This window comes from Henckelia pumila, chromosome 3 (assembly GCF_033568475.1).
Source record: "Henckelia pumila isolate YLH828 chromosome 3, ASM3356847v2, whole genome shotgun sequence".
In the NCBI taxonomy this organism is placed as follows: Eukaryota; Viridiplantae; Streptophyta; class Magnoliopsida; order Lamiales; family Gesneriaceae; genus Henckelia; species Henckelia pumila.
The window spans coordinates 166,138,963-166,164,656 of NC_133122.1; the positions used below are offsets into that span (position 1 = coordinate 166,138,963).

The 25,694-nt window shown below is 37.3% G+C and overlaps 1 protein-coding gene across 6 annotated transcripts; it reads left to right on the forward strand.

Moving 5' to 3' along the window:
• Positions 1–5,565: 5,565 nt before the first annotated feature.
• On the forward strand, positions 5,566–8,600 carry LOC140891296 (polyadenylate-binding protein-interacting protein 5-like). Of its 6 annotated transcripts, none has more exons than XM_073299723.1 (3): positions 5,566–5,701; positions 6,663–7,144; positions 8,245–8,600. In XM_073299723.1, the coding sequence occupies exons 2-3, from the start codon at positions 6,707–6,709 to the stop codon at positions 8,332–8,334; spliced, it is 528 nt and encodes a 175-aa protein (XP_073155824.1). In that variant the 5' UTR covers positions 5,566–5,701; positions 6,663–6,706; the 3' UTR covers positions 8,335–8,600. The 6 variants fall into 6 exon arrangements, with proteins under 6 accessions (XP_073155824.1, XP_073155822.1, XP_073155821.1 ...); XM_073299721.1 differs by having other exon boundaries at positions 5,570–5,685; positions 6,660–7,144; XM_073299720.1 differs by having other exon boundaries at positions 5,572–5,701; positions 6,660–7,144.
• The last annotated feature ends 17,094 nt before the right edge of the window (positions 8,601–25,694 follow it).

Here is a 25,694-nt window from a genome sequence, read left to right on the forward strand (position 1 = left end):
AATAAATTCTAATGCCCGGGGAAAGTAATATTTAGACAATTAACACCGAAAATTAAAATAATTAAAATTATAAATATTAAAAACATATTTAGGCATGAAACTCAATTTAAGGAAATTCTAGGCGTCACAATTCCTCCCTCCCTAATATGGAATTTTTTCCTCGAAATTTAAGACTTACCAAAAAGTTCTGGATAACGAGTCCTGATATCCGCCTCTGCTTCCCAAGTGTCCTCTTCATCCGAATTGTTCTGCCAAATCACTTTGATCATCGGGATCGACTTGTTACGGAGTCTCCTCTCCTGTCTATCCAGAATCCGGATGGGTCTCTCCTCATACGTCATGTGAGGAGATAACTGAAGAGGTTCCAAGCTAATCACATGGGACGGATTCGAGATGTACTTCCTCAGCATCGAAACGTGAAAGACATTATGGACTCCACCAAGGTTAGGTGGCAAGGCCACCCTATAAGCCAATTCCCGTACTCTGTCCAATATCTCGAAGGGTCCTATGAACCTCGGTGCTAATTTTTATTTCTTCTCGAATCTCATCACACCCTTCATAGGAGCTACTCGGACAAACACATGATCTCAACCAAGAACTCCAAGTCTCTCCTCCTATGGTCAGCATAACTCTTCTGTCTGCTCTGTGCAATCCTCATCCTATCACGGATCCTGGCTACAACCTCAGCGGTCTGCTGAACAATCTCGGGTCCTAGTTTTGACCTCTCACCAATCTCGGTGTGAGACCTCGGTTCTAAACAACTAATCTCAGATTAAACAACAAATAAGCATACAAGATCCAAGACTAAAAGTAAAAGAAATTTTTTTAAAAAGGGAGTGCGCTCGGTCTGCTAAAAAGTGCATACCGGGCACCTCCAAGATCCTAAACCCACTGTTTTGCTCAACAGGGGTTGTGCTCGGTCTGCTAAAAACAGCAGATCGAGCGCGGCCAAAACAGCAAACTTTCTGGTTTTCTCAAAAAGGGGGGGCGCTCGGTCTGCTAAAAACAGCAGACCATTCGAACCCTGCACCAGAACAAAAAAAACTAGAAATCAACTAGCCAACTCAATTCAAAAGCCATTCAATACATTCAAACCATAAACATGCATTACAATCACCGATTCTCCAAATAATACATGAATTTCTAGAGTCTATCAGTTGCTCAGAAAGATAGAACATGCAAAGACAACATTCTAACATAAAGATCGCATAATCAATACAAAAAAACAACGAAGTTTGATATCTAAACATGTTATAACATAACTAGGTTGACATGCTGAAATTGACTTCTAAATCGAGTCCCACGACTAACTCTCCCTCTTGATGCTAACCAGGTCTTCGCTGACTTGATCCTGCCCCTCCTGTTTCCAAGTACACATATAAAACAAATCAATAGCCGGATAACTCCGGTGAGAATTACATTCCCAGTAAAAGCAACATAACAACTAATAAAACAACAAATATGCTTTCAAGGCAACAACGTAATCAACACCAAAGTAATAAAATGCATGTCTTTAAATCGGGATATCAATTCTGATAAACGATGGATTGCTGCTGTGATTTTGGGATCCCGATGATGTGATCACGTAACAACTCACCGACTCTTCCAATCGAGGTGGTGCCACGTATCTCATACCTCTAGACTTTGGTGCGACTATGAGGAGTATGCTGACACTAGGTGAATTTTTACAATCCAGGCCACTCACAACATAGCCCTCAAAACGTCTAATTAAAAAGGGATGTTCTGCCCGCTGAAACAACGGTTTGGCTCAAGATGGATGCATAAGAAAACATAACACATAAGCCATATAACAAACTCAAATAACAACCAAATACAAGTTCCACATGCTAGAACAAGTATTAATGCAATATGTGATTTTTAAGGGAAAACTCAAGAACTAAGTTGTCTCGAGTATGCTATCCCGCTAACGATGACTGCTTTTACCTTTTTAATGCAAGTAGCTCCAACTCTGGATAAGCTACAACAAAAGGTTATATCAGAAACTAAACAACCTAACAACAACAACTGTTCAAGGTAATCTCTTTACCGTTATTCGTCCAACTCTCGACGATCCAATGCTGCTAACATAGGGATCGACAAAATCCAAACAAATCTGTACGGAGGCAAAGAAGATCAACAAATGACGATCAACTCACAAGCCAAGGTTCAACAATACAAAACGGTTCAAAATATCCAAAACTCAAACCGGCGGTATAACGACTATAACTGATCGAACCGGAAACACAGACAATAGTATAACAACGATACTAACTCATAACGATGCTAATACAACAAAAATACTGCAAATCCATCAAATCTCAAACTCCAAGTTTTCGAATAAACTTCCAAAAATCATAATAATGCCGAACGATGATCTATTTCAAAACCGACAGAGAATAAACGATCAGAATTCTGTCAAGAACAACATACTCGAAACTCAATCGATTCTAACAACATCTAAAAAATAGAATGTATTTGATTGTAGAAAAACTTACAATAAAACAAAGCTCTCGTAGCTGTGATCGTAAATCTGCCCTGAAAAATAAATTCCAACGGATGGATCGAGCTCGGATTGAAATCTAAAAGCTTGAAAACTCAAAGGGGCGGCTTCAATGGAGGAGGAACGGCCAAGGGAAGGAGATGGAGAGAATGGACTAAGTCAAACTAGAGTAGATAATATATTAAACTCTAATTTTGCACTTTAGTTCCTGAAATTTCCAAAATTTGCAAAATAGACCTTGATCAAAATTAAGTAGGCTCTTGAACTTTGGAAACTCTGATTATCTCAAATAAGCTCAATTAAAATAAAATTGGGGCATTACAATTCTCTCCCTCTAAGAAGAGATTTCGTCCTCGAAATCAGTAAGAATCACAACTCATAAGATAGAATAAAGAACAAAAGATAGTAAGAAGAACTCACGTCATCCAAATAACTCAGGAAAACACTGTCACATATCGGATTCTGTCTCCCAAGTAGCTTCCTTGACTCCGTGACGGTTCCACTGCACTTTCACCAATGGAATCAACTTGGTCCTGAGTTGCTTCTCCTTCCGATCCAGGATCTGAATCGGTCGCTCAAAATAGCTCAGAGTCTCGTCCAACTCGGCTTCATTAGGCTAAAGAATATGAGAAGGATCTGGATGATACTTTCGCAGCATAGAGACGTGAAAAACGTCGTGAATACCAGATAAAGATGGAGGAAGTGCAAGTCTGTAGGCAAGATCGCCTAACTTCTCCAGAATTTCATATGGCCCAATGAATTTCGGAGATAACTTCCCTCTCTTACCAAATCTGACAGTGCCTCTGAAAGGGGAAATCTTAAGGAATAATCGGTCTCCCTGCTCGAAACTCAGAGGTCTACGTCTGACATTCGCATACTTCGCATGTCTATCCTGAGCTGAGTTCATTCTGGTCTGAATGATCTTAACTTGCTCTGCCATATCTCGAAGCATATCTGTAATGCCCCGATTTTATTATAATTGAGTTTAATCGAGATAATCAGAATTGTTAGTGATTGAGGATCGTTTTGATATTTAACAGGGGGTTACTTTGCAACTTGGAGAAATAAAGGACTGAAATGCAAAAGTTGGATTTTATTATTATTAACAAGAAAGTTGTCATCCTCTCCATCACATCACTCCATCCCTCTCCCTTCTCCTCCCTCTCTCTCCTTCGTACGTACTGATCGAAGCCATGGATGGCTTTCAAGATTTTCCTTTCCCCTGATTCGCTCGATCCGACCGTTAGATTTCAATTTCGAGTTGAGATTCACGATCACCGCAATAAGGGCTTCATTTAGACGTAAGCTTTTCTACAATCTCTTGAAATTCGATTTTGTTGAGTTGTCAGAATTTGATAATATTGGAGTATGTTATTCTTGAGCTAACATAGATCGTGTATTCGAAGTCGGTTTGGAAAAAGAACGAAGTTTGGATTTTATATGATTTTAGAGGTGAAATTCGAAAATGATGATTTTGATTGAGTTTGGATTGGAGTTGTTTTGATGGATTGGGATGATGATTGAGTTATTGTGATTGTTGTTTGATGGTTTGTATTTTCGGATAGTCAGTTTATAGCCGTTATGCCGTCAAAATTGAGTTTGAGTTATCGGTTTTGGTTCGGTTTAGTTTAATATCGAATTTGATTGAGTTTGAATTACGAGTTGATATTGAGTCCGTATTCGATATTTTGATAGTTGATTGAGGATTCGGGAGTTGATCGAACTTGGAGACTTGTTTATCGATTGAAGAATTGAAGACGGTATATTATTGATTGTTGTATCGACTTTGAGTTTGCTATCCGAATAAACTATGATATCGAGTTATCTCTTGTTGACAGGAATCACTTGAAGCTTCGAGAAAAGGTAAAAGTCGACAATGAAACGAATGGAAACGAATACTCGAGATTGACCTATTTTCGAGTTCCCGAAAATCACATACTACATGTTTAATTGCTTAAGTGAATTTGATTGTTATTCTATTTTCACTTGCATTCCATATTGAGCCGATTTCTCGATTCGTTTTGAAATTAGACGATTTAGGGAGCTATATTGAAGTGGCTTTGGATTTCGAGTTTTTCCAATTGCCAGAATACTTCTTATAGTTGCTCTAAAGTCTAGGGGTTGAGTTGTACGACATCCACCCCGAATGGGTGTGTCGGTGAGTTGTTGTGAAGACTTGGCCCTGGGATTCCAACCGAATACCGATTGATATTTCGATTAGTTGTTGTGAAGACTTGGCCCTGGAAAAAAACCCACTTTTGAACAATAAATATTGGGCACTTTATTTTTTCTTTAAATCGCCCTCCCGGTCTGAACTAAAATGAGCCCAATATAACATATAATTTTTTTAAAAAAACAATCCACCTACTTTTGGAAGGTAAATATTGGGTGATTTCTTTTTTTTTTAAAACAAAAATAAAATAAAATTGGCCCTCTGGCTATACTAAAATTAGCCCAAATATAACATAACAAATAATTTTAAAAGTTTTAGGCCACCCGAGCTGTAACATGCCTCGTCCATTGATTCTTACACATTACAACTGTGAGCGGTTTGAAATTGCTTCTAAATGCACATAAGCGGTTCGAACTAATGTTATATGCACGAGTCCACGACATATAAGATTGGTTTTAAAATTGCCCCTGCAACAATGAGTAAAAATGGTTTTTCAACTTGTATCACCAACCACTTATATAAGATAGAATAGCGGCAACAACAATATTGCGTTAATCCGAGGGTTTATCCAGTGTGCACCAAAGATAACGGCTGCGAGTTTCCACGTAAAAAAAAAAAAAAGGCAACAACAATAGCGATTTTGTAGTCATTGATAATTTTTTTTAAAATATCAGCTTCTTTATTTTTATTTTTTTTTGGTGTCAATCCTAACATATAAATAGTATTATATGTGGTATGAACTTTTTGTTATTTATAAATATTGCACGTATCAATTTTTTGTAATTTTCACTTTACTCTTTATAATTTTATAATTATCGTGTTACCCTTTCAAAGCATTAATTATATAATATTATGCTAATTTTTATTCAAAATTATTTAATTCCAAGGTAAAATCACCCAAAGGTTATATCTACCATTGTTTCTTCGTTTCCTCTCTTTCTAGGGAGGAAAACACTCTACACAACGATCACAAAATCAAGGGGTTTTTCTGAATTTGAAATACATTCATTGGGTTCGTGATCTGATCTGTGAGTTGTTAAGATTTTGTTCATATGTTCGATTCATTGAATTTGAGATGGTTTTTATGAATTATTGTATTCTTGAAATTGATGAAATATGATTTCTTCTTTGATGGTAAATTCATGTATGATCACGTATATATAAACCTGATTTTTAATTTTTTTTCCTTCTTTTTTTTTTACGAATTAATGGAATTGGAGATGGTTTTGATTATTTATTTCATTCTTGAAACTGATTCAACTTTTTAAGTTTCGATTCATTTCCCTTCAAGTGATATCTCCGAGTGTTCATATGTTTTTAAACTTAATTATATAATTTATTTCACCTTAATCTGTTTATGATTTATCGAAATCAAGATGGTTTTAATGAATTCTTGTATCCTTAAAATATTCAAGAAATCCACCATGTTAAAAGGGAAGGTTTGGCTTTAAAAAGTAAAAAAAATATTAAATTTGGGCAACGCCGAAAACTCTTTAGAAAATACATAATTTTCAGGTCTATATCAAATGCTAACAAAAAGAAGTCTCGTTATATCAACCTTCTGAAAAACACATATTAGCATGAGAAACTTCAATAATAAAGATGTATTAAAAAAACGAACCCAGTTGGCTAAACATGAGAAATTGTATTGCCTCTCAGCTCTGTAGATGTGTGAGACAATCATTGGTATACATATATGGCCAAAAGATCTTGATTTGCATAGCTAAATGTATCAGATCCCATTCAACATTAGTTGCTTTTGAACCGTCTCATTTAACAAAATTATTGAAATTGAACTAGTTTATTCATGTTATATTTGATTTGCCTTAGTACTAATAGAATTTTGTAAGATCATGCATTTTATAGTATGAAATATTAGTTTTATTATCGTGAATCAATTCCATTGGCTGGGCTTTTTTATTCATTAATTTTTGACGTTTTGTGTTTTCTAGTTAAAAAAAATTATTTGTGGTTTTGGATTGTCAGAAGTGAAAATTCCTTTACCAAGCAGTGGAATTTGGGGATTTGCAGTGATGAAGCCTCAATTATCCACTTTGAATCCCCATGCATCATCATACATACCACTATCAAAAAGAGTGGTTGTTGATAAGGGCAAGGATATGAATTTACATCTAGAATTGCAGAATGATAACGAGATTGTTGGGCTTGGTCATCAACCAGGTAATACACATGGACAACTCAGAAATGTGTCGAGTAGTTATTTACCTAATGCTAGTGCTTTCCAAGATGGTGAAAAATGGAAGGATCATCATGCTGGAGAGATTTATGCTTCGTCATCTTATTATCAAAATGAGATGCCCGAAAGGTCAAAATATGATGAAGAATCTATCATGGATTTAGCATATATTCAAGTGATATTTCCTGGAATATCAGAGGAGTCTATTTTTGAAGCCTATAGGGCCAATAGATGTGATTTAGATGCCACAGTTGAAATGCTGAATCATCTTGAGGTATATATTTTTTTTAACTACAAAAGTTTTGAATTGTTTGAACTTTTGCGCATTCATTATGATTTGATTACTTGAAGTATTTCCTTATATTTTACTAGTAGTATTTTCTCTAACTTCCATGTTCTGCATTTTATTTTACTATTATTCTTAAAATTGGAATGTAAAAGACTTTAGGGATATTTGTGTTTTTGTTTTCCTTGGTCGTTCTTTTGTTATAGATGGCCTTAGAGAATTTTGCCGCGAGAATTTTTCAAAGTTGGTTTTAATGAATTGAAAAATTTTCCAAAGAATATTAAATGGTCTGTGTCATTTTCATATTCTTTGTTTTTTTATATGAATGTTTCTCCTTGAATTATGCAATGTCTGAATAATATGTTTCGGCATGCATCATGTGTATCTATTTATGTACATGAGTATTCATTATGTGTGTCCACTTATGTGCACGACAATATTCAGCCTGCGCCATCATTAATCAATAAAGTCTAGTATGAATAAAAAAATTAAAGAGAAGCAAGACACTAAAATTGTAATAATTCAAAAATCTTGAGAGAAATGCAGCAGAAGCATATTGTGCATCCAATCCCCTCACCATGTTAGTCAGTACTAATTGTCATAGAAGAAAGAGGATTTGAGCAATTGGAATTTGAAGCTTGGACAAAATATACAGAAGAAAGTGGAATAAAAACCCTTGAAGTTATATAACTTGTTTTGGTTTAAAGAAGTAGATATATATTTTGAGTCGAATATTGACAATGTCTTGAGGTATTAATGATTGTATTTTCTTCTGTTTAGGTGGTTTATGATGGTCCTACTTCTGGATTTCTGACTTATTCTCATAATTTTCCTATATACCCTTACCAAACATTGTCTGAGTTTATTTTTCAACATTGGTTGATGGATACATGATTTTTAATACTTCAGGTCTTTGTGTCGAGGATTAAACTATGTTAACTTTACCAAATCAACTAAATTTGTGCCTTCTGCTTCTAGATTGTTATACTTAATTATTTGTTGAATTCTTGCAAGTTGATTTGATCCTACTAGTTTGAAATTTTGACTTGCTTGTTAATGATGTATGGAATTTTTTTCAAAATGTGCAGCATCACCATGTAGATTTCTCTAAAAAGCTTCCTGAAACATTGGACATAGGTGATGTGCCAGAATCTAGTTCTTCTGGTGGCTTCACATAATGAAACACAAAAGGGTGTGGCAGAAGAAGCTAGCAACTTGCCTAATGCTTTTTGAAGGCAAAATCAGTTGTTTTTATAGTCCTTTGCACTTGTGGATACAAATTGTAGAAAAATAATCTTTCATTTTTCTCCTTTTTGTTCGAGTTGACAGTCTCTTCATTGTCGTTGTATAGCTTGTAGATTTGATTGATAGTTCAACAAACGTTGTGATGGTATGATGTTGTTTAAAGTTTTCTAAATGATCTGGAGTTGTCAAGATATTAATTGTTGGCATGGTATTTTTGTTTTATTCGCAATTATAGTCAGTAAATATAAATATCAAAGATGCAATTTTGATACACTGTCTCTAGGTATAGTGGGGGTAAGAAAACCAACATAACACATAATCAAAACTATGTGGATCTTATCCTAATCTAGTATTGTTGCAATAGAACTAGAAAGAAAACACAGATACATGCATCTAAAACAAAGATCTTGATCTTGATGAATAACTCATGAACCAATTTGTCAATAAAGAAAAAGCCGATAAAAAAAATCCCAACTGTTGAAAACTTCAGTCAACACGAGAAAGGGAAATATCATGAATCCACTTAACCCAAAGCAGTTTATTTTAGAATGCATGCCCGTAGAAACTTAACAGGTAATGCTTTGTCAGCTGTCACTCGTAGATGATTTTTTATTTGAAGATGATATTTATCATTGTTTGTTGTTTGAAGATCCAAATCTCTATTTGTTGGTTGAAGATGATTTTATCATTTTGAGTTGGTTGTTCAACCGATTTGGCAGCTCATCATTCTTATAAATGAGCGTTGAGATAAGCTTGGCACAATCAGTTGTACCAGAAATTTTATGTGCTGAAACTGATTCTATGTTAGCAAAGCTTATGATCGGATTGATTGGGGCTTCTTGGAACATATGCTTCTGCTTTAAGGCTTTGATCATTGGTGGGTTCAATTGATGATGCTTTGTGTCTTTACTGTTAAATACTCAATCAAGGTGAACGATAACTTAGTAGGCCCAATAACTCCAAGGTGTGGGCTGCGCCAAGGGTGTCCTCTTTCACCCTATTTGTTCATTATTTGCGCACAAGTACTGTCAACTTTGATTGAGAAGGCCGCCCGACGAGGAGATTTACATGGTATCAAAATCTGCCGCGGTGCCCCAAATGTATCACATCTATTATTCGCCGACGATAGCTTCTTATTTTTTCGGGCATCCATCAGTGAATGTACCACGATGATGAATATTCTAAATACATATGAACAAGCGAGGACAAGCCATCAACTTCGGAAAATATGGAATATTCTTTAATCGAAACATTAATCAACGAATGAAGGATATTCTATCCAATATTCTTGGGGTGTCTCAATCTTTAGACACCGAAAAATATTTGGGTCTCCCTTCACTCATTGGTAGTAAGAAGAAGGCCATCTTTGGATATCTCTGTGAGCGATTATGGACACAGCTCCAAAATTGGAAAAGAAGCTCCCTATCCGGAGCAGGGCGTGATGTGCTTTTAAAGGCAGTAGCGCATGCCATTCCAACGTATTGCATGAATTGCTTCCTGCTGCCACATTTTGTGCTTGATGAGCTTCAAAAGATGATGAACTCCTTCTAGTGGGGATCAAAACCTGATGGAGTAGGAGGCATCTATTGGATGTCTTGGGAAAGGTTAAGTGTGCGAAAAGAACTTGACGGGTTGGGCTACCGAAATCTAGAAGCTTATAACCTTTCCATGCTTGCGAAGCAAAGATGGAATATCATTTCAGCCCCTGATGCTCTATCCTCACAACTCCTCAAAGCTAAATATTTTCCGAATAAAGATTTCTTGAATGCAAGCTTAGGATTTAATCCTAGCTTCATATGTCGAAGCATCTGGAGCTCCCAAGCTATATTGGCACGGGGAATACGGTGAAAAATTGGCGATGGACGGTCCATTCATATTGGTAGTGACCCTTGGTTGCGTGACCCAGAAAATTTCTATGTATAAACAACACTTGATGTTGCTCAACAAAACTGGAAGGTTCAACTTTTGATGGACCTAACTATGCAGCAGTGGAACTTTCCTTTGGTCCAAACCATGTTTCAACCTCGAGACATAGATGAAATCCTTAAAATACGGCTTCCTCAAACTGCCTCGGAGGATACACGGGTGTGGCATTTCAGCCAAAATGGATGTTATACAGTCAAGTACGGATACAACTTGCTTATGAAAAATATTACAGGCTCCATTAATGCGCATTCTGTAACAGGAGCTTGGACTCGAATTTGGAAGCTTCTTGTACCCCCAAGAGTCAAACTCATTACTTGGAAAGTTGCAAGGAACTGCATCCCGTGTCGCCAAAATCTGCACCATCGTGGGATCGAAGTACCTTCCTGTTGCGTCCTTTGTGATTCCATGAGTGAAAATACTTGGCATCTATTCACTGACTGCCCATATGCGCAGAATTGTTGGAGGCTTGCAAAACTAATGCATATTGTGAACGATATCGCGAAGGACTCTGACTCGTTTACTCAATGGTTATTTCGATGCTTAGAGCGGTGCTCCCCTCAAGAAGCACCTTCACTAGTAATGATCTTATGGAGCATATGGAAAACACGGAATGAGAAACTCTGGAATGAGGTTGATGGATCGGCTGTCGTAAAAATATCTCTAGCAGTAGATGTGCTCCAACAATGGGTTTTTTGCTCGAAAAGGTCCAGAAACACAACATGCTTTGACAAATGCCACCACAAAGGAAATGAAATGGGAACGACCACCATTAGGATTTATGAAATGCAATGTGGATGCAAAAATATTCAAGGAGATGCGGCTGATCATCGGTGCAGCGGTCGTCAGAGATTCAAATGGTGAATTTATGATAAAAATTAACTGGCAAGCGTATCAGGTCAAATTATAGATAGTGAATAAAATCAGATGTCGAACCCACAGGGACTGTATAAATATGATTACCAGAATATAATTATTCCTACTTAATCTAGACTAATCTAAAAGAGTGATTTTAGATTTTAACTAAAAAAACTAAATTGCAATTAAATTTTAACTCAAAAACAACGCAACAGAAAATTTTAGATTAAAATTCAAATTGAAAATAATTCGATAAAGAAAACACGTAGGTACCAGACAATTCATGTAACAAGCAGTCGATCTAAGACATCAGACTTAATCTTAATTTACGGGAATTTTCCTAATTGTTCAAAGGACTATTTCTAGAACAATCAAACCTATTCAAATATTGACGGATTAATCTTTCGTAATTCTAATCAAATTTGAATGCATGATGAACTGTGAAAATTCAGTAAACACCTAAACCGCACATTGAAACCAAATTCTATTTCTAGTTGGTTTTACAACATGTTGAATATCAAAGTGATCAAAATCGAAACCTCCTCTGTCGAATTGGAATCAATTAACATGCAAGTAAATAACTGACCAGGAAATTCACAAGACAAATATAAATTCGATAATCAATAAAATAAAATCAAGTCTGAAAATTCTTGAATAAACCATCAAGTTTTTTACATAAATTGTCTGGTCCAATCACGTGGCCTTGATCGAAGAAAAACTACTACTCTTTAATAAACATAATTAATCAAACCAAGTTTAAAATCATAAACTAGAAAATACGAGAATAGAAGAAAAACTGGAGAATTGTTCAAGCAGCCGCCTTCAGCCTTCGTGCGTAATCAAAAAGACAAAAGTCTTCAAAAAGATCATAAAACTTTTATTTATAGGGTCCGCGCCAATTAGAATTCTCTTTGACCTAGATATTCTCGAACATAACAAATTCCCGAACACGCGCGCGCCTGGGCTGTATCTTGCGCTCGCGCAGTTCAAATAAACAGTGGCTTCGTAAACTCTCGCGCGCGCGCGAGGCAGGATCTCGCCCGCGCGCGTCCCTCCTTTAAGTCTCTGGAACTTCCTTATGCGCACGCGTGAGTCTTCCGCACAGTTGGTTCCTAAAAACTCCATTATCCTACAAAATTCAACCAAGAGAGTAAAATACATGCACATAAAATAAAATACTAACAAAACACACAAAAATAAAATAAATGCATGCAAAATAAATATAAAAATGACACAAAATAATGTATCCACAACACACTTATCAACACCTCCATACTTAAACCTTGCTCGCCCTCGAGCAAGACATACAAAAACACAATGCAATAACACAAGTATGAATGAATCATGTTCAAGATAGCCTCAGACGAGCTTTACTTCAATTTCCCAAAAACCAAAACAACTTTCGATTGTCCACAATACAGTGTCAGTTGAACGCAAACGTGTGTGTGTGCCATGTTATTCCAGTTTCGTGCAACTTCAAAAGAATTCATCCTAAGAATGTTTAGCGACCTATGACTATTCAGTGCAAGTGTCACAATCCAGCACTCCTTCATCCCAACAATCCCAAACAAAAACATGAACTTTCTTGAGATTAATTACGTACCGCCGGATTTTGCACCCGTTATTTTTTTTAAACCTCAATAATTACCCGCAAACTTAGCTATAACTAAGATAGGATTAGAATTTCAATCCCTCGTCTATAGCTCGGATGGAGTATCAATCTCATTTAACCCGCAAACTTAGCTATGGAACAAATATTAGGATTTCAATCATTGTCCAATCCCTGATGGAATTGTTATTTTAAAATTTCAAATTTTCAACCTCATGGAATCCGCATACTTAGTCAAGAACAAGAGAGTAGAATTTCAATCCCTCGCTCGTAACCCGGATGGAGTCAACTTTATTTTCAACCAAAAGATTTTTCAAAAAAAATTGTAGGTACGCCCAAGATCATACATGTAATGTCTAAAATCATCAAGAATCCAAAGACATTATCATGATCAACAAACACCTATTGCCGTGTAATGGTCAAACAAACACGAATGTCATCAATTACTTCGCTATACTACACTAGTCTAACACGCGTGCTTAATATGATTCACGAGTCAACCAACAGTTTTTCATGTTCAATCAAAAGCAAAAAAAATTTCCAAAAACAATTTCTTTATCAACTCAATCATCATTGGCTAACATGAATCATTCGACTCGCATTTTCAACACAAACAACAACAAAATGATATGCATGATTACGAACGAAACACAAAAAACTAAACCAAATGAATGCAAAAAGAATTAACACAAAACATGATAACTAAACACCCTCATACTTATAAAAAGCATTGCCCTCAATGCTTCAGAATACATAAACGACAACATAAAACATAAACAAATGCAACAAACAAAAAGCGAAACAAAAAGAACTCCCCTGATGACTAATCTTTTTCTTCTTATGGGATGGAGGCATCTTGAGGTGAAATTGGAGCAAATTGTGCCGGCATGTCAGACTGGAACGGGAATGGTGGCGGATAATGAAGTGCCGCACGGAAGCCCGATGTATCCAGTGTTGGAAAACGTGTTCAGATCAATTAAAAATTGATACCCGGTGCAGCGGAAGTTTAAAAATTTTTATTTTTTTTCGATATGGAACAATTCCATATCATGGGTATCAAAACTTTACGATTAAATTATGTTGCAAGTAAAATAATAATAATCACAATTAATAATATTTTACCTCTTCAAGCAACGACTTGATTATTGACACCAACAAAATTTAATCTGTTCTTCTTGTATATCCCGGGAACCGATGGCTTCACGATCAATCTCCGGAATAAGGTCCACGAACAGAAAACAGAAACCCTCTGATTGATTGCACTAGAAATCAATCAGAAGTTTATCGTAGACAATAAACAGATTTGATTTGTTAATTCGGAATGTATTTTTTCACAAAAATCACAGACCGAATTTTCTCAAAAGGGACAGAGGAATTTTCAAAAATTCCCCTTTAAAATATATGTGTGATTTCGAAAATTGCAAGAATGAATTGTGTCAATTTTCGAACACTACGCATGTATTTATAGATAATTTCTAGACTAGATTAAATTATAATTGTATTAGGACTCTAACTCCTTAGGGCCCACAATCCATAACTTAAGCCCAACAAGCCAAGCCCGTTGTTATAGAAATTAATATAAAATTCATCATGACTCCGATTGATAAACCGATTTCACCAATGTGCACAGAAATCATTTCTGCACCTTTTAAAGTCAAGATAATTTTTCTGAATCCGAATTCAGTGATTTCCAAAAATGTCCATCCCTATGTCATTTAGGAAATTCCACTCCCTTTTAGTTAAGAAGTCCAACTTCTCTTTCATTAAATTTAACTCTTTAAATTTAACTATCTCAACGGGATTTAGTAATCCATTACTTGTGTGACCCTCAATGGTTCAGGGATACAGCTAGCCATGGGCTCACAACTCCTTGTGACTCGGAACAACAATTTCCGACTTGCCCAACGAATCATGGTAAGAGCGTCTAGCAACATCGCCCCATGATTCCCTAGGTATCACTGATAGTGCTTGCAAGAACCAATAGATTTTGGTTAGCGTACAGTACGGTCCCTTCATCCAAATATCCCGATCGAATCAACAACCATTGGTGCATCGAGAGTCGTTCGAGATTCGATAACTATGCATTACATCTTCGAGATCAAATAGTGACATCGCATGTGTTACTAGAAAAACCGAGTAACCTAAAACACATCATGTACTCTGGCCAGAGATTCGTCACAATAATATCTCCTCAGATTGCATAGAATATCCACACTCGCAAGTATGTGGTGAATCCTTGACAACAAAGCATCGACTCCTATATGTGTCGTAACTGTACCCAATCCCGACACCTGATGACCCCAATAGAGTCGATAAACGAGTCAAAGTACAGTACTAGCATATAGAGTCTCAATGATGTTTCAAGTAGTAAGGACTAATGGTGTACAACCAAAACCGCGAACTTTATCCACTCGATAAGTGATAACCACTTGGAAAGTCCGAATAGGGTAGTTCGATCATTAATTATATGAATATCCATTTGCATGCTTTGAACATCTCCATGTCCATTACCAATGAAACATGGTACTTGGCATCACAAATGCTAGTCTCAATCTCGAGCGATCCTTATCCTTATTAGCGGATGGCTCAATTGACTAGGAACTGTTTAGAATATACAGTGACTATAAGATGTGTTTCATAATAGTGATCTCTCTTTATTCACTATCTCATCTTACTTACACTATAGTATATTCAAGGTCTTTATCAAAACAACAATAGTATATCACAATATAACAATATGAAGAAAGACAAAGATAATGCCATTAATGAATGTAAATTATATTAAACAAAGATTGTTTATACATAGAGTCACAAAAGCCCTTAGCCACAAGTTGGCTAACCGGGCACCCACTCTTTCAATCTCCCACTTGCCCTAAAGCCAACTAGTCACACTACGCAATCCCATTGCTTCACGATGTTTGTCAAACAATGGTCCTGGCAAGGGCTTAGTAAGTGGATCAGCGATATTGTCTGTAGAGGCCACTCTCTCGACAGTGATGTCTCCTCTTTCCACAATCTCCCGGATGATGTGGTATTTCCTCAGTACATGTTTGGATCTTTGATGAGACCTTGGTTCCTTTGCCTGAGCAAAGGCACCAGTGTTTTCGCAGTACACCGGAACTGGACCAACAGCTTCAGGAATTACGCCCAACTCTTGGACGAAATTCCTCATCCAAACGGCCTCTTTAGCAGCAGCTGATGCTGCAATGTATTCTGCCTCAGTGGTGGAATCCGCTGTGGTGTCTTGCTTGGAACTCTTCCAAGAGACAGAACCACCATTGAGCATGAATACAAATCCAGAGGTTGACTTCGAGTCATCCACATCGCTTTGGAAGCTAGAGTCGGTATAGCCTTCCAATTTCAATTCTCTTCCTCCATAAACCATGAACATATTCTTAGTCCTTCTCAAGTACTTAAGAATATCCTTCACGGCTTTCCAATGCATTTGACCGGGGTTAGCCTGATATCTGCTCGTGACACTCAGAGCAAAGGCTACATCCGGTCTGGTAGATATCATCCCATACATAATACTACCTATGACTGACGCATATGGTATGTGTGTCATTTTCTCTATCTCTTCGTCAGTCTTGGGACACCTAGACTTGGATAGAGAAACTCCATGACATATAGTTAGATGTCCTCTCTTGGACTCATCCATAGAAAACCTTTTCAATATGGTGTCGATGTAGGTTGCTTGAGTGAGTCCTATCATTCTCTTAGATCTATCTCTATAGATCTGTATCCCTAGAATATAGGATGCCTCACCCAAATCCTTCATCGAGAATCTACCTGATAACCATATCTTTGTTGACTGCAATATCCCTACGTCATTCCCAATGAGTAGGATGTCATCAACATAAAGCACTAAGAACGTCACCGCATCCTTAACTACTTTCTTGTACACGCACGGTTCCTCCGGGTTTTTGATGAAACCAAAGTCCTTTATTGTTTCATCAAATTTCTGGTTCCAACTTTTTGATGCTTGTTTGAGACCATAAATTGATCTCTGAAGCTTGCATACCTTATGCTCGCTTCCCATGGATGTGAATCCCTTGGGCTGCATCATATAGATTTCTTCCTTAATGTTTTCATTAAGAAATGCAGTCTTCACATCCATTTGCCATATCTCATAGTCATACCATGCTGCTATGGCAATAAGGATTCTTATGGACTTGAACATTGTGACTGGTGAAAAAGTTTCATCATAGTCAACTCCTTGTCTTTGAGTATAACCTTTTGCTACCAATCGTGCCTTGTAGGTAAGTACCTTACCATCAGACCCAAGTTTTCTCTTGTAGATCCATTTATACCCTATTGACAATTCCATTGGGAGGATCTACTAAAGACCAAACTTGATTTGTATGCATCGAGTCTATTTCCGACTGCATAGCTTCAAGCCATAAATTAGAATCCACATCAGAAATTGCTTCCTTGAAGTTTCTTGGATCACATCCAATGTCGGGTTCACTTTGATCCCCTTCAAGAAGAAGACCATATCGAATAGGAGGTCTAGAAGTCCTCTCGGATCTCCTAGATATAGGCGTGTCAATCAATGGTTCCTGAGGTGTAGGATCATTATTTTGTATCTCGGGTTCTTCTCGAATTTCTTCGAGTTCCATCATCTTGCCTTTCTTATGTAATAAGAACTCCTTCTCCATGAAGGTGGCATTTCTTGAAACAAACACTTTTTTTTCAGTAGGATGATAGAAATAATATCCGATTGAATTCTTCGGATATCCTACAAAATAACATAAGGTGGATCGACTATCCAACTTATCTCCCACTGTCTGCTTCACGTAAGCAGGACATCCCCAAATCCTTAAGTATGAATACTTATGAGCTTTTCCATTCCATAACTCGTATGGAGTTTTATCTACTGCTTTAGTGTGGACATTGTTCAACAACAGTACCGCCGTTTCAAGTGCATAGCCCCAAAACGAAGGTGGGAGCTCAGTGAAGCTCATCATAGATCGAACCATGTCCAACAAAGTTCGATTGCGACACTCCGAGACACCATTCAGCTGAGGTGTCATAGGAGGAGTCCACTGAGAGAGAATCCCATTCTCTTTCATATAGCTCAAAAACTCGGTACTTAAGTATTCTCCACCTCAATCCGATTGAAGTGCTTTAATACTTCTACCTTGTTTGTTTTCTACTTCAGCCTTGAATTTTTTGAAATTTTCAAATGATTCAGACTTATATTTCATTAAATATAAATACCCATACCTCGAATAATCATCAGTAAAGGTAATGAAGTAGGTGTGACCAAATTTAGTACATACTAAATGGTCCGCAAACATCTGTATGGATCAAATCCAACAAATTTTGACTACGCTCAGGCTTTCCTTTGAAAGGAGATTTAGTCATTTTTCCTTTTAGGCAGGACTCACAAGTAGGTAGAGAGTTAATATCAGACATATCAAACATGCCCTCTCCCACTAGCTTGTTCATCCTCCTTGAGGAAATATGACCTGGCCTAGCATGCCAAAGGTTTGCCGGGTTTTGACTATCGTTTTTCCTTTTATTTGTTGTTACCGGTTTATCAACATAATTAATTGGAACGTCTTTTAATTTTAAGTTATATAGATCGTTTTCAAGTTGTCCATTTCCAATCAAACATTCATTCTTGTAAATATTGCAAATCTCATTCACAAAATTACAAGAAAAACCATCTCTATCAAGCATAGAAACAAAAATAATGTTTTTAACTAAATTTGGCACAAATAAAACATCTCTCAAAAATAACTTAAAATTGTTCTGCAAAACTAAATAAACGTCTCCCACTGTTTTGGCTTCAACTCTGAAACCATTTCCGAGCCTCAGCTGGGTCTCACCCATCCTAAGCTTACGACTTCTTGTCATCACCTGCAAATCATTACAAATGTGAGATCCAAATCCGGTATCCAATACCCAAGAAGTAGTATTAAGTGAAACATTTATTTCAATATAAAACATACCCTTTGTAGTTCGCAACTGCTCGAGGTATTCCTTGCAGTTACGTTTCCAATGACCGGGTTTCTTGCAGTGATGGCAAACATTTCCAGATATGTTCACGTTTGAAGCTTTTGTCTTGGCCTTCTTTTGTGGTACAATTTTCTTGGGTGGGGCAGAACGTTTCTTACCCTTTCCACTTGGCCCTTTCTTGGAGTAAGAAGAGGAGCCAACCAAGAGTACCGGTTTATCCTTCTTTAATGTGGCCTCATAAGACACAAGCATATTGACCATCTCTTCAAGGGTGGCCTCTATCTTGTTCATATTGAAGTTCACCACAAATCCGTCAAACGATGAAGGAAGGGAAAGAAGCAACAAGTACGCGTTTAGCTCATGCTCCAATGTCAAATCGAGTGTTACCAACTTTTCAATGAGCCCAATCATGTGTACCCCATGCTCACGGACCGAAGTCTCATCTCGCATGCGGCATGTCATGAGCTCTTTGATGGTGGCATACCTCTCCGACCTTGACTGCGCTCCAAAAAGTTCCTTAAAGTGCATGTGTATGTCAGTAGCATTCACGGCATCCTCAAATCGCCTCTGGAGTTCATCAGACATTGAAGCTTGCATATAGCACTTAGCCTTGACATCATGGTCCCACCATTGATCAAGTTTTGCCAATTCTTCCGGACTTATATTAGCCGGTGCTTCCTTTGGAGGATTCTTTTCTAACACGTAGAAAATTTTCTCCGATTTTAGATTAATCTTTAATTTACGGAACCATTCCGTATAGTTTGCGCCAGTCAATTTGTTTTGTTCGAGAATTGAGTATAGTGGATTTCGCGAATTCATTGTAATGAAATACTGAAAAGAAACAGACAATAATCAGTGATTGTTTAATTAATTTACTAAGACATAAAATATGGCAAAATTTAATTTTATGAATTTCACTCCCACTATTTTAACGATTTCACTACCCTCTAGTGAAAACGGGAAACTCCATTCCTTAGTGGAAACATGGAGTCCAATTGACAAATCATAGTCCCGAATAATATCAGCCAACCATAATTTTCAAAAGGTAGAGCTCAATTACTCCCAAAGTAACCCCCATGTTTTTACCTCATGTCCAATAAGGGCCCAATAATATGACGCCATTTATTGTGACATGTCAAGATAACCCATCAATATTAAGTTGTGATGGACGGTCGCCATGTGGATCCCCCAATAATATGAGCCAATCCCATGGGAGTTCCACCCAACTTACAACATGTGTCGATCCAATGTACAGCTTTCCGACGAACGGGCCCCCCCCAATAATATGAGCCGGACCGTATCCGCGGGTAACATCTCATACATTGATCGTTGATGGAAGGTAGGAACATTTAAACAATATTTAAATTCCCTTTTATAAATCTTGATATCAATTTTAAATCATATTTAAAATGAGGGATTTTAATTTTTGAAAATTTGTCTCATCATGCAATTTATGTATGCTTGCGGGATTCATACAATTTAGTCTAAACATGCATACATCAATAATATCATATATTATTTAAGGATGATCGATCCCATTATCTAATTGACCCGTGGTTGCCAATCACGAGTCTAAGTCCAATCCTAGGTGATATGCAAGTATGCAATGCAATCCTATTACATTGTACTTCCATTTACATTTCTTCGGTCTTTATCGTCTGCTGGGCCCACCATTGTCTTCAAATCTTTATCTCCCACTAAGTCTAACAAATTTACAATAAATTTCGATGACAAGTAGGGGATACATATTTAAGGGGTGGGAACGGGCCATAAACCAAGCCCACTTTTTATTACAAATAACAATTCAAATTGAGCTATAAACCAAGACCATTAATAAAAACCCAACAACAATAAAACCAAATGTAAATTACCTAACATACACCTAAAACATTGTTCATGGCAATCGATCATCCTCTTATCCAATAATTAATTCAATAATTAAAACATTGGATAACATGCAATGGCATCATAATTTAAAAGATAAAATCACATTTTATCTAATACTTTCATAAGATCATATCTTATCATCAATTGTACCAAAATAATTAATTTTATAAAATCTAATTTAACGGATAAAATTTACAAATTTTCCAAAAATTCAAATTTATCCAAAAATCAATTTTAAAAATTTCGGACTCAAACAATTTGATCCGATGCCTCGTGGACCAATCAAAAATAATTTTCGATCGGACCAAAAACTAAAATTTCAAAAATTTAAAATTTTAATTAAAATTAATTTTAATATTTCCCTGGGGCAGCGACGTTCGCTGCCCGATGTGCCCATTAAATTTTAATTTAAAATTTTCGTTTTTGTTTCAATAACCCGAGGCCAAAAATTTTGTACAATCGATTAATTTAATCGTTTGATCTGAGCAACCTCGCTCTGATACCACTATTAGAAAATGTGTTCAGATCAATTAATAATTGATACCCGGTGCAGCGGAAGTTTAAAAATTTTTATTTTTTTTGATATGGAATAATTCCATATCATGGGTATCAAAACTTTACGATTAAATTATGTTGCAAGTAAAATAATAATAATCACAATTAATAATATTTTACCTCTTCAAGCAACGGCTTGATTATGGACACCAACAGAATTTAATCTGCTCTTCTTGTATATCCCGGGAACCGATGGCTTCACGATCAATCTCCGAAATAAGGTCCACGAACAGAAAACAGAAACCCTCTGATTGATTGCACTAGAAATCAATCAGAAGTTTATCGTAGAGAATAAACAGATTTGATCTGTTAATTCGGAATGTAATTTTTCACAAAAATCACAAACCGAATTTTCTCAAAAGGGACAGAGGAATTTTCGAAAATTCCCCTTTAAAATATATGTGTGATTTCGAAAATTGCAAGAATGAATTGTGTCAATTTTCGAACACTACACATGTATTTATAGATAATTTCTAAACTAGATTAAGTTATAATTGTATTAGGACTCTAACTCCTTAGGGCCCACAATCCATAACTTAAGCCCAACAAGCCAAGCCCGTTGTTATAGAAATTAATATAAAATTCATCATGACTCCGATTGATAAACCGATTTCACCAATGTGCACAGAAACCATTTCTGCACCTTTTAAAGTCAAGATAATTTTTCTGAATCCGAATTCAGTGATTTCCAAAAATGCCAATCCCTATGTCATTTTAGGAAATTCCACTCCTTTTTAGTTAAGAAGTCCAACTTCTCTTTCATTAAATTTAACTCTTTAAATTTAACTATCTCAACGGGGTTTAGTAATCCATTACTTGTGTGACCCTCAATGGTTCAGGGATACAGCTAGCCGTGGGCTAACAACTCCTTGTGACTCGGAACAACAATTTCCGACTTGCCCAACGAATCATGGTAAGAGCGTCTAGCAACATCGCCCCATGATTCCCTAGGTATCACTGATAGTGCCTGCAAGAACCAGTAGATTTTGGTTAGCGTACAGTACGGTCCCTTCATCCAAATATCCCGATCGAATCAACAACCATTGGTGCATCGAGAGTCGTTCGAGATTCGATAACTATGCATTACATCTTGGAGATCAAATAGTGACATTGCATGTATTACTGGGAAAACCGAGTAACCTAAAACACATCATGTACTCTGGCCAGAGTCATCACACTAATATCTCCTCAGATCGCATAGGATATCCACACTCGCAAGTATGTGGTGAATCCTTGACAACAAAGCATCGACTCCTATATGTGTCGTAACTGTACCCAATCCCGACACCTGATGACCCCAATAGAGTCGGTAAACGAGTCAAAGTACAGTACTAGCATATAGAGTCTCAATGATGTTTCAAGTAGTAAGGACTAATGGTGTACAACCAAAACCGCGAACTTTATCCACTCGATAAGTGATAACCACTTGGAAAGTCCGAATAGGGTAGTTCGATCATTCATCATATGAATATCCATTTGCATGCTTTGAACATCTCCATGTCCATTACCAATGAAACATGGTACTTGGCATCACAAATGCTAGTCTCAATCTCGAGCGATCCTTATCCTTATTAGCGGACGGCTCAATTGACTAGGAACTGTTTAGAATATAGTGTGACTATAAGATGTGTTTCATAATAGTGATCTCTCTTTATTCACTATCTCATCTTAATTACACTATAGTATATTTAAGGTCTTTATCAAAACAACAATAGTATATCACAATATAACAATATGACGAAAGACAAAGATAATGCCATTAATGAATGTAAATTATATTAAACAAAGATTGTTTATACATAGAGTCACAAAAGCCCTTAGCCACAAGTTGGCTAACCGGGCACCCACTCTTTCAACCCCAACTGAGTCGACATGATTCGCATCATATCTTCCACATTCTGGAGATGAGTGGAAGTGGCGTGAAAATAATCCATGACATAATGGTTGAAGGCGGAGCTCTCAATGGTCATGTCCTGGGCGGTACGGCGAGGAGGTGCTGGCGGCAGAGGATGAATGTTAGATGAACTCCCAACAAGAGGTTGGCCGCTATAAAACTCTAAATTTCGCTTCGCTTGCTTGGAGGTGGCGAGCTTCTCATCCACGGTCTTAAACGGTGGCAGCCATTCCTCATCTGGACTGATCGGCACACCCTCTTGACGACAAAGTGCGGTGATGGTGTGAGGAAAGTAAAGGCCTACCGACGGAGTGCGCATCGAGTAGACAATGAAATCATGGATGAGGCTGCCCACATCAATAGGTCATCTCTTCGTGATTGCATACACAAGAATAGCCCGATCCGCCTGCACGTCAACAGTGTGTAGCACTGGCAAAAGTCGTCGGGCTATGAAAGCATACCATAAAGCCGTCTCAAGCTTCAGAAATCGCTTCGGAAAATGAGTGAACCAGAGAGGATCGTGCCACTGTGCACCCGCATAACACATCTCTCGCAGAATCAAATTATAATCTGGGTTCGCCTTAAAATTCCTAAACTGACTATCATCAGCAGCAGGTGTATCAAACAACCTATTCAACGTCTCAGCATCAAATGGAACAAGTTTCCCTCGGAAAAAGGCTGTAGAATCATCTTGGGCTGGGGCATTAGCATAAAATTCCCTAACTATCGGGATAATGGCGGGTTCGGGCACTTTGAAAAATATATTCCATTTACGCTTATTAATCCCCAAAGCAATAAAGTCATTACAATCCAGAGATAAACCACGCTCAGCAATTGGATTACGATTGAGTCTAGCGTGTTCATACCTCTCTTGGGTCTCCCGAGAGACGAAACGATTGGAGTGTGCGGCGGATGAAGATGAGCTAGCGACGGCAGGGCCGGACAAACGAACTCTTTTTACTGGCATGGTGGTGGTGAACGGCCGCAATCAGAGGTGGTGAGCGGCGTGCGGCGGCGGTGATTCGTGATGGCTAGGAAGAAATTTGCGGATACCAACTTGAACTATGGCGAGAAACTCCAAGGATCTGCAAAATATGGGCAAAGTGATATGAGAATTTAGTGAAAAATTGGAGATTAGGGAATTGGGGGTTTAGGGTTTATGGGAGGAGAAGAAAGAAGATGAAGAGGAGAATGGGGAAGAAAAAGTGAGGAATCCCATTTTTTTTCAGTCTGATTCTCTCTCGCGCATGCGCGAGACTAGATTAGGCGGCCTCTGGAATTCTATGTTGCGCGCGCGCGAGGAGGAATCTCGCATGAGCGCGCCCAATTCTTTGATATTCTGGAGTTCTATGCTGCGCGCGCGCGAGGAGGAAGCCTTGCGTGTGCGCAGTTGAAAGAAACAGACACTTTCGGCTCTGCAAAAGAAAAACAACTAACATTAAAACAAAGAAATAAAAAATAAAAAACGAAACCAAAATAAAAATGAAACAAAGTAAACTATAAAAATAAATACTGGGTTGCCTCCTAGCCAGCGCTAAATTTATATTCTATAGCCCGACTGTATTCCTCTCTTGATTGGCGACATTCAAGGTGGTTTATCCACCATCTTTGACAAACTCAGATGAGTCCTGCACTGGCATGCTACACCTCTAAATAAATTTTGCAAGGGACTAATTCCTGCGGAGATCTGAACCTGCTGACATTCATCACCAATAACATGAAACACATCAATAAATTTGACAACAGGGCAAGATTTTAAATTTGGGCTATCTGTAGCCAACTTAAGCATATTAAACACCACTTGCTCATTATTCAGTCTCAATATTAACTCTCCCTTCTCAACATCAACTAACGCTCTACTTGCAGCAAGAAAGGGATGCCCTAAAATCACAGGCACCTTACAATCCTCTTCCATGTCAAGAATAACAAAATCTACATGATAGATCAACTTGTCTATCTTGACTAGGACATTCTCTACTATCCCTCTCGGATATTTAATAGATCCATCAGCAAATTTGAGAGAAATAGAGACAGATTCAATATTTTCTATACCCAATTTTCGAGCAAGTGAATAAGGCATTAAATTTATGCTCGATCCTAAATCACATAGAACATTATTCAATGAAAAATTTCCAATTTGACAAGGTATAGAAAAAATCCCTGGATCTTGCAGTTTTCGTGGAAGCATATTCTTCAGCACTGCCGAGCACTCCTCATTCATTGTGACGTGCGTCAGATCATTCAATTTCTTCTTATTTTTAAGCAAGTCTTTCAGGAATTTTGCATAGTTCGGCATCTGAGCTAAAGCGTCTGCAAAAGGTATGTTAATATGTAGTTTCTTGAAAATTTCAAGAAACTTTTTAAATTGAAAATCAAATAACAGTTGCTTAGCTCTATGAGGGAAAGGTAAAGTAGAAATATCAACATCATTATTAACTTCAAATTTTGAAGTCTTACCCTTCTTACCTACCGTGGAGAAATTTTTCGCGTGCACATCCTCCTTGACTTCTGAAATTTTCGTCCCCTCCATATTTTTCTCTTCTTCCATCTGCTTAGATTTTTCAGATTGTGCTCGAGTCACGACCATGATAGCATTCACGCCC